The following is a 10931-nucleotide window of genomic DNA, read 5'->3' on the forward strand; positions in this document are numbered from 1 at the left end:
AAAAAGGTTGCTTACAGTGAATGAGGTTTGTTCAATTCTAAAATACCTCACTAGACTCCCAAAATATTCAGACAAGAACCCATTTTAAAGCTGAAGTGTGTCCTGGCGTGTTCAGGGAAGCTATGCTCTAAACTCCATCTCCTAGACTTCCAAATATTCAGACAAGGGGAATATCTCTCCCCTAAGGGAAAAGAAAAATCCCTCATCATCCACAGACAGTATAGTAGAACTCATGGAAATGTCTGATAAAGAATTCAGAATATTCATAGTGACAAAATTAAAGATGCAAGAACTGAGAGATAATGAACTCCAGAACATGCAGGAGAAAAGAGACAACAAGTTCCAGGAGGTGTTGAAGTTCTTCCATGACCTGAAAGAGGAAATACACACCATAAAAAAGAATCAAATGGAGCTATTAGAGATGAAGGCTGCCATTCAGGAAATCAAAACCTCCCTCGAAAGTATTAAAAGAAGATTAGTCCATGCAGAAAATCGAATCTTGGATGTTGAAGGCAAAACCTCTGATCTAGAAAACAACAACAACAACAAAATTAGAGAAGCATTCAAATATCTAGACCCAAGAAATACAAAGGTACCCTAATAGAATCAACCCAAGAAGATCTTCTCCAAGGCACACCATAGCCAGAATGGCCAAATCTACAGACAAAGACAAGATACTAAAATTGGCAAGAGAGAAACTTATAAAGGTTATTATCCAATCAGGTTAACCTCAGACTTCTCACCAGAAACAGTGTGAGCAAGGAAAGAATGGGAAAATATATGCAAAGTGTTAAGTGAAAAACAATTTCAACCAAGAATACTATACCAGGCAAGATTATCTTTCATATGGGAAGAAAGGATAAAAACATTCTCAGATAAACAAGACCTGAAAGAATTTGCCAATAGCAGACCCATTCTTCAAGAAGTTCTGAAAGGAGTGCTCCACCAGTAAAACTAAAGACACAAACAGAAATAAGAGAACAAAAGGTAACCAAGAAAATGACCAATTTAATGCTTAGGACAAGAAATATAAGTAATAACGTTGAATGTTAACTTCCAGGATTTAAATGGAAAGATTGGACCACAGAAATACTGCATATTCAAAAGAAGAGAGTTTGAACATAAGACTGAAATCATAAAATAGAATTTTATGACTTTTGAGTAAAACATTACTGATTTCTTTTTTATTACTATATTTTGTTTTTGTAATTTAAGCATTTTACTTTCTTTTGAGTTGATAGGTTCAGCAATTTGTTGAAATATTTTTCTTGTTTGTTTCCTTAAAATGAAACATAAACTTTTCTTCCTTCCTGAATCTTCTTGAATTGGAAATATTTGGGAATATTCTTATTTTTTGGCAGAAGGGTTATTTGCATAAATTCAATAATGCTTGTTGCATTGAATCAGAAATTGGAAATACTTATTATTGGACAGTGAATATCATACCTGAAGATTAATCAGAAAACTATGGAACTAAGGTGGATTTCAAGTAAGCCACAGAAGCTCTTAGAAAGATGACCTAGCACCATAAATAGTTCTGCCTGGCAGAGAGAATTAGAGAAGATATATGAAATAATTTATAGCGTAAAATAACCTGGACTTTTCCAGCCCAGTATTGTAATCAGTAGAGATTGCAAAAGAGCAACCACACCAGAGGATTGAGAAAGACTTTGAAGGAAGAAAAAGAGACTGATCTTTGCTAGCAGATGGTGTATCACAGAGTACTTGGTAGGCAGGGCTGAAGTGAAAAGGCTTATATGTGACAAGTGTGCTGGGTGTTTGCTTTTCAATAATTTGAGTAGTTGATATGTAAATATTTTTTTCTCAAAACTATTTAAAACCATACTGTCTCTGTTGTTATAGAGCCACAAACAAAATTATATGAAATTTTAAGAAATATTTTGAACATTATCTTTAAAATTCAGTATTCTGAAATTTTGAAAGTTGTTTATTAACTGTCAAGAACTACAGAGTATGAGCAAAGGTTTTTTTTTATATGTAAAGTAAATGATTGTGGGAAAATGTAAAGATAAATAAATAAATGGAAAAAAAGAAAAAACCAGTTAAAAAATAAAAAAATAAAATGCCTCACTAGAGTTTAAGATGGACGTGGGCAGCACCTGTCTTTTTATCCTCATTTTCAGAATATGACATCTAGTAGGAACCCAATAAATATTAGATGAGTGAGTGAATAAATACATGACATTTCACCACTTTGTTTATCCATTACACAATTGGAAATCAATAAGGGGGAACTTCAAACAGTTTGTGGAAAATGGAATTAAAGTATGATTTTGGTGAAAAAAAAAGGAATTCCAGGCATAGTTTTCATAATATGCAATTTCCATGAACTTTTGAAGATTCCCCCTATATACTTTCATAGTTAGAGTTCAGGATAGTCCCTTATGTTTTAACATTTAGTCATTTTCCATTATAATTACATTTTACTCTATTTTTCTTTCTCCATGTATGGATTATGTGGGTCTATTTAAAGAATCGTTGACATTGTTCAGTGTACTTTAAAAATATTCCCAATTCAGAAACATTTTTATTTTTATAACACCATACAAGATATTTTAAAGCAATTTGAGAAAAATTTTAGCTCTCAATGTGAGCAAACAGTTGAGTATGTTAAAAGTCATCTTTAAATAACAGCTAAAGGTGAATTTCTTTGTTCGCGAAATTGTCTGAACACTTGGGACAAGTACATTTTCCCTAATAGAAATCCTTTGCCTTTTTTTTCCCCCAGGATCTACAATAAAATTGCTTCTTATGAAACCAAAAACATTATTTCAAACTATATTTAATTCGATTTTACGTTGTTTATAGTTTTTAAAATCATGCTAAAGTTGATAAAATGGAAAAGACCTTCTTACGTAGCATTTATTCTCAAAGCCTTGCACAGACAGGCTGATAAACTGTTTCACCATCCTGTTTTAGTCCTGCTGTCATATATGTGGTTTTGTAATTACTGACCATATTTTTTCCAACTGTACTTTTTCAGATCTTTGTGACCTTTCCTAACTACTCAATTCCCCCTAAGACTGAAACTATCAGGGACCACAAGACTGACATCTGTAGGTTTCCCAGCAACCTTATATAAGAAGTGAATGACTCTTGAAACAAAGGTTGACTGTTTGATAACAATCACTCTATTTTTCCCAAGGTGCTTATGTTAGGCTTGCCCTCAGACTTCATCTGCCCTTACTCACTATCACCAGGTCAACAGATTTAGGTCCTTATGTTTAAATAAAATAAGATAAATACCAAAATGAAACAAGAATGGTCTTCAGATATGACTCTTGAGGGTTGTATGAATGTACTACCCTGTAAAGAAACCCAAAGTGACTCAGCCTGTGAGAACTAAATGATGGCCCATTCCAGATGCGTCTTTACAAGGGTGGAAACTTGGCTTTAGCAGGTAAAAGAGAATCTCAAGTACTTTTGCGATGATTTACGGTAAAAATTATCTTAGTGAGTGCTTAGTAATTTGGAGAAAATAAACATTTTTTAAAAAGAATGAGGATCCTATATTTTTAAAAGACATTAAGAAGATGTGGAGATCACAGACTTTTGCCCCAATGTAAAGAATTTAAAAGTTGGGACCAGCAGTTGGCATAATGGCTATGTTGCTGGACTCTCATGTAGTTGACCACAATTCGAGTCCTGGAGCCGGTGGCTTAAACTCATGCCAGGAGCGTGTGTATGCTTGCCCAAGATCCCAAGAGGAGAATGGAGGAGAAGGAATTGTGGCGTGGCCATCCCCCTTGGGGGGTAATTTCTCGCTTTCTGTCCCTCTGTCACTCTCTGTCTTTCTGGAGAGTGCACGTGCCCTATAGCAGAAAAAAAAAAAAAGAATTTAAAAGTTTTATCAATTTATGTATCCTGATGGAAGGCAGTTTACTAACCAAACTATTCTTCAGGAAATAAGTTGTCAACCTATTATATGTCTGTCAATAGTATGTAATTACAGTTTTTGTATGATGATGATATTATAGTTATGATTACAAAGAACCGTTATCTTTTAGAGATATATATACTGAAATATTTACAAATAAAATTATATACAGTGATCTGCTTCAGAATGATCCTAGGAGTGTTTATGGAGAGAGTGGGTGGGATATAGATAAAACAAGATTACCTGTGGGTTGTTAATTGTATGCATTTGGCATGTTTCATAGTGAAAGTGGGAAGGCCAGCCCCAGACCCTACTGGTTAAGAGAATCCAGATCATCCCACATGCCTTGGGGCTTGAAAAATACACAGAGTACATGTTCTTGTTTGCCCTAAATTCTTACAGGTTGGAGAAACAGAAAAAAGATTGTGGTATGATCATGCCTCCGGGGGGCTGCTGGTGGTGGTAGGTTTCTCTCTCTGAGAAGTGCACATGCCCTCTGGTAATTAAAATGGGAGGTGGGAAGAAATTTAGGAAAAGTTTCAACTCATTTCCAAGCAGGAATATATTTATCTTGATCTTTCTCTGACAGGGGGAAACAGTTGCTCATGCTGTAATTCACAAAACTCAGAAATAGGTCCTCAAAAATCTTTGCCTGTGGATCACACACTCTTTATCTAAATAACACATTTTTTAAAAGGAATCATTTATTTATTTATCATCATTATTTTTTAATTAGCTAGAGGGCACATATGCTCACCAGAGAGAGAAAGAGAGGGGGAAAGTAAGAAAGCAAACCCCAGGTCCAGGATTTGAATCATGATCTGCCATATGGGAGTCTAGGGCATTAACCAGAATGCCACCTGCTGGTCCCCTACCTCTCCCTCTCTGTAAAAATCTCTCCTTTAAAAAAAAAAAAAAAACAACTGTTAGGGCTGGAAAAAAAAAATGATTCTATCTAAACTCTTATTTTATGAAAAAGGAAACTGAGCTATCTGTTAAGCTACTTGCCCCAGGTCACACAAACAATGGTAGGATTAGAATTTAATTCAAGATAAAGAAGAGAGATGCTTGGTATTTGTTAGAGATAAAATTGAGGTAAACATTGGCAACACAATATGGCAGCAAACTTTAATAAGCTCCTGCCTGGGAAATTACATTACTCCTGACATGTTTTATTTCCTAATTAACTTGTTACATGAAGGCAAAATGCCCACAATTTTCTCTCTGGACCAACAATCTCTCTGGACCAACAAAAGGTAGAGTCAAAAAAAAAAAAAAAAAAAGGGATAAAAATATTAAGGTAGATTCAGAAACTGTCACCCTTTTTCATTTTTCAAGATAGATCCCAGTATGTCACTCCCCGGTAACATGATCACCAGCTCAGTTAATCCTTGGAGTCCTGTCCCAGTTCAGTTACTGCTCTTGACTCCATCATGGGCCATGTGCCTATTGGACTTTACATGCCAGCAAAAAATACCAGGCACATGTTTGGTTTTTCCTCTCCTCTCTCCAGCTGCCCTTTACTCTGCCTTTTAGGGTGAAAAATCTCAGCTACACTGCAAATTGACTGCTGACGTCTTCTGGTTTAAAAATGACCTCCAGAAAAAAAAAATTACAATAGTGAGCTGTGCCTATATAAATAAGTGGACTGTGATTTTTTGTACCGAGGCCAATTCTAAACTTAGATCCTTCCAAAATGAAAACATGAGCTAGCTACCAGCTGACCCTAATGCACACATAAGGTTTATTTCTGAGGATGAAGGAGAAGGCGGACTGGTCACTGATCACTACGGAGCTTGCAATGTTCTGTCTGCAGCTATTATCCAGGGCAATTTTACATTTGTTTGATTTGTAGATCATTCAAAAGGGCTTTTATATTTTAAAGATGGAACTCTTTTCTAATCTGTTTGCGCTAGGAAAAACAATTTTATCTTTTTCCTTTTTTTACTTTCTGTATCACACAAATAGTTAAATACTTCCGGCTGTAGCAGGTCTCTGCTTTAAAAATAGAAAATGCTACAGCCTTTCTGGCCCATCCTCCACACTGCACCTACCAGCCCTACTTCAAGTGTTTCTGAATAGAGTTCAGTGGTGAAGCCATCCTCCAGTTAGCACACAGGAACCTTTGTGAAAGTCTAAAGGGAAGAAAAAAGTAGGGAGAAATCCAGACGCTGATATTTCTTCTGCCTAGAGAGCTTGCATTCATGACACCTGATTGTCACAGACTAAAACAATATCAAAAAACGTCAACCAAACTATGTCCGCAAATATTGCTGTTGAAGGGAACTGCATTAAGCAAATCCTCACGAAAAGAAGGCTAGTGAGTATAGAGGACTGTTCTTCTAAACGAGCAGCTAGCTGGGGTATTCTGACCAGTCAAGGTTAGTAGAGCAGCCATTTCAAATCTGTTGGTGTCCTGAAATAAACCAGATTGACCTGTTTTTGCAAATACTAACTTTAAATTGTGGCTGCTTTCCAGAATGCAGATTCTGAAGTGTAAATATATGGCATGGCAAAGACTGCACTATATGGAAAATGCATCTGCTAGCTCATTTTTATGATGTGTGTAAACATGATAGTAAACTCTTGGACTCTGGGTTGCTTACCTTTCCGTTTCAGCAGGTGTTTCTATGTTGATATGGAAACAAGGAAAGATGCTGTTAAGCAGAAAGAGACTGTTTGCAGGCAATATGGAAATGTTAAATCATGTTAATTAGGCCATCAAGTAAGAGGACGATTTAGACAAGAAAATAGAGCAACTTCCTTAAAGTACACAAACATACCAATTTAAAGACAGAAAAGTATGAAATATACAAAGGAGAATGAACACAGTACCAAAGAGAAAGTAGGAGAGGGAATTATATTTTTAAAATATTCATACATTATCAGAGATTTTAGTAGAACACCAATATGGTCACTGATCAATGTTGGAAATGCGATTCAGAGATAAAATACTGCTCCTCCCTCCCAAATAGTAAGAGTGTATTTATGATTTAATTACTACAGTTTAAAGAATTTTATGTATGCATAATTATAAATTATAATTATAAATTCTAAAACCATATGTATCATATTTTAAAAATAATTTATGTATTTCATTATTATTATTATTTAATTTGCTATAGGGCACACATGCTCAGCAGAGAGAGAAAGTGAGAAAGCAAGCAACTGGGTCTGGGACTCAAACCGTGTTTGGCTATATGGGAGTCTAGCACCTTACCCACCACTCCACCTGCTGGCTTCCACATCATATTTTTGGATAGGATAAAATATTATCATTTCTTTAAAAGATTAGGAAAGCAAATGATCCTCTCTCCCCAGCCCAATATATATATTTTAAAATTACTTTTTAATAATACAATTAACCAAAAAATTGTGAATATACTGGCATGGATAAAAATTTCTTGACTAGGAAGATGACAATTTAACAATTTAACAAATGTTTATTGAGAACATATTATGTACTAGACTGTGCTATATACTGAGAAGCAGTAAGAAATAGTCTCATCACCCTCATGGTCCTTAAAGTCTAGGAAGGAATGCAGGGAATTATTGTAGAAATATAGAGAATCCTATCATTTTTTAAATGGAGAGTAAATTACCTAGCTATGAGTTAGACACAAGGAATTAGCAACATAACAGAGTTGGGGAAGGCATAAACAAAAAAAGAATAAGTAAATTAATTTACCTGAATGAATCTCATACATCTTCAATGCAAATATCTTATGAGAAGATAGAAATACCTTATAAAATCTGTTAAAAATTCAATTTTGTGTAAATTTAATGTATTTTCATACAATCATCTTTGATATATTTAAAGGATATTGAAAATGCAATAAAGGAGAAATGCCTCAGGCTTTAGTAATAAGAAAAGACAAGTCTACAGCAAGATTTCATTAGATTTAGCTTAAAATTTTCTCAGTACTATTGAGAATAAATAGAATGATTCTCAATGGAGGAATTTGATGACATATGTCAACATTTTAAGAATTTATCCCAAGGAGAAAAACATTCACAAAGATAAGCAGTAATTTTCATTTCCCTAAACCAAAACCACCCAAATATCATTTGATAGGTAATTGAATAAATCATGGTGGAGCCATAACAATGAAATACACATATCATCATGTTCTTATTTAAAAAATTGTGGAACTATATTTTTTTGACATGGATCAATGACCATACTGTTAAATTTCAAAAATTAACTAAAAGCAATATGGATAGTATGCTTGCATTTTGATTAAAAAATGTGTGTGTGTGTTTAGAAAAAAAGTTGAGAAAGATATCATCTAAAATGTTTATATAATGGTTATATTTGGAAATAGGCATTAAGATTATTTTGTATGTTTCAAAATTTCTGTATTTAATATCACTTTTATAATCAAAGAGGCAATATAACTAATGTTGCTGTACTCATATAAATTGTTCTATTTCAGATATCCTTATTATTATATGAAAATGTAGAAAACAAAGTTTCATAGTTTTTTCATTTTTAAGAAGAAACTTTTAGTTTCTTGAGTTACATAGTTAAATAAAAAAAAAAAAAAAACTAAGGAACCAGCAGATGACATAATGGTTACATCGCTGGACTCCCCCTTAGTCAACTTCTGTTTGAGTACCAGACCCAGTAGCTTAGAAGTCATGCCAGGTACATGGGCCGGGGTGCCCAAGATCCTAAGTGGAGAATGGAGGAGAAGGGACTGTGTTGTGATCAGCGCGCCTGGGGGATGATTTCTCACTTTCTGTCTCTCTCTGTCTCTCTGTGTCTCTCTGGCGATTATACATGCGCTATAGTGGAAATCTCTCTAAGAAAAAAAAAGGAAAACACTAAAAGCAATATGGATAGTATGCTTGCATTTGGATTAAAAAATGTGTGTGCGTTTAGAAAAAAGTTGAGAATGATAAACTCTAAAATGTTTATAATGGTTATATTTAGAAATAAGCATTAAGACTAATTTAGTTTGTTATATTTATTATGAAACTAATATTAATTAACAGTCCCCTAATGACACTATAAATTCTGGTGTTGGAGAGAGTATACTGTATGAAATTTCATTGCACACTAAAAAGAACTGAGTTTGTTTCTGGGTCTTGTCAGTTATTGTTTGTAATTTGAGGCAAATCATTTACTCTCTCTAAATCTCGACACAATGGAAATAAAAATAAAATAATAATAATAATAATAATAATGACTTTACTGAGGACATACTTTGTGCCAGTAATTTCTCTCTCAGGTTCATCTAACCCTTACAACCACTAGAAAATGTAGGTATTATTGAGAGACTCTGGAGAAAGTTGAAAATAAAGTATAACATTATGCTAAAAATTTGGCCAAGGGAGGTAGGAAGTTCAAGACAGCTGAATCCCACATGGCTGACTGTGTGGTTTGAGTCCTGGACTCAGTGGCTTGAAAAACATATCAGGTGCATATGTGTATATGCACAAAAATCCCAAGAGAAGATTGGAGGATTACTGTGTGGCCATCCCACCCAAGGAGTGCTCTCTCTCTCTCTCACTCTCTTTCTATTTCTCTTTCTGATGAAGCACATGCACTATAGCAAAAATTAAAAAAAAAAAAAAATTTGGCCAAGGTCTGGAAGCTTAGTATAGCAGGGTAACTGCTGTACATAGGGAACCAGATCCCACATGTCCTACTGCAGTTCGAGTCCTAGCCCCAGACAGCTTAAAAAACACAAGAAGCACATATGCTTCTGTCTCTGTAATCCTAGTGGGATAGAGAAATGGAGAACAAAAAATTGTAGCACGATCAGACCCTTGAAGAGTGCTCTCTCTTTCTGTCAAGTGTATGTGCCCACTAACAATTAAAAAACAAACAAACAAACAAAAGAAAAAACAAAAATAGAAACAAAATTTGCCTGGCCACAGTAGCACGTTGGATGCTACTACCTGGCAGGCTGAAGTCACATAAGAGGCCTGGGTTCCATTCCAGTGCCATCCTAAATGCTAGGCACATTGGCACCTGCCTGTAGTCCCAGCCACTTGGAAGGCTGAGGATGGAAGACCCTACCTAAAAAATAAATCTAACTTTGTGGAAAGATAATCCATTTGTATTCAATGTTGTGTGATATAGTTTAAATATACTTGAAAATATAATAAGGAGACATTTTATAGATGAGGAAGCAGAATTAGCAGTTCAATGAAAGTAACTGAGATACAATGATAAGTATGTGATGGATATGCCAGCCTCCTCATTTGTGACCCTCTTATGGAACTCCACATGTCCTCTCAGACAGCGATAACATGGGATTTGCTGAATGAGAAAGCAGGAAAACCCCACTGTGGAACCGTGGTGAGTGAGACTCCATTTTTTTTTAGAGAGAGAGATTTTTGCTATAGGGTGTGCACACTTACTGAAGAGACAGAGAAAGACAGAGAGACAGAAAGTGAGAAATTACTGCCTCCAGGGGGGTGGCCACACTGGCATCTCTTCTCCTCCATTCTCCTTTCACACACAGACACATGCACCTGACGTGCATTTTTTTAAGCCATCAGATCAGGACTCGAATTGCAGCCTACTACATGGGAGTTCAGTGACGTAACCATTATGCCATTCGCTAGTCTCCAGACTCTAATTTAAGAAAACCCAAGAATTTGTAGACCGTCTACTTGCCCCACAGGAAGGCCACCCACGGTGAGTGTAAACACATGGAAGAGTTGAAGATTCCAGGGGGAAGATGGAGCATTTTTATTGAAACTTTAGAAGTCTAGTTTCTTAGAGGAGAAAGCTATGGGGGCTTTGCAAATGGGTGGGATAGTCAGCAGGGAGAAAACATTCCCATTTGGTGGGAAAGAATCTTACTCCACAACCTGACATGGTCAAAAGCATGAGGGCTAGTGTAGTTCTGATTTAAATCTGGTCTCAAGCTCCTATCACACTAGGTTGCCTGGGAATTTCATCTTTTAAAAAATATCTTCTCCCATCCTTTCTCTTAGAGCTTGTGCAAGGTTGGTTGGAGCTAAATTCCAGTGCACTGGGGAGTGTAACTTGCCTTCCTTCTACAGGCTTCCTGCT

General features: G+C 35.5%; 1 protein-coding gene across 2 annotated transcripts in view; it reads left to right on the forward strand.

The window, feature by feature from the left end:
• The window catches only part of ASB5 (ankyrin repeat and SOCS box containing 5), a 71808-nt gene that overhangs the window by 34405 nt on the left and 26472 nt on the right, over positions 1 to 10931 (forward strand). Inside the window, exon 1 of one of the 2 annotated variants that reach the window (XM_006153389.1) lies at positions 3192 to 3421. The exons of the other annotated variant lie outside the window; for it this stretch is intronic. Coding sequence (XP_006153451.1) covers positions 3385 to 3421 — 37 coding nt within the window. The 5' untranslated portion in view covers positions 3192 to 3384. Of the gene's footprint in view, positions 1 to 3191; positions 3422 to 10931 lie in introns of those variants that run through there. 2 annotated transcript variants of the gene reach the window in all.

This window comes from Tupaia chinensis, unplaced genomic scaffold (assembly GCF_000334495.1).
Source record: "Tupaia chinensis unplaced genomic scaffold, TupChi_1.0 Scaffold000373_2, whole genome shotgun sequence".
Taxonomy (NCBI): domain Eukaryota; kingdom Metazoa; phylum Chordata; class Mammalia; order Scandentia; family Tupaiidae; genus Tupaia; species Tupaia belangeri.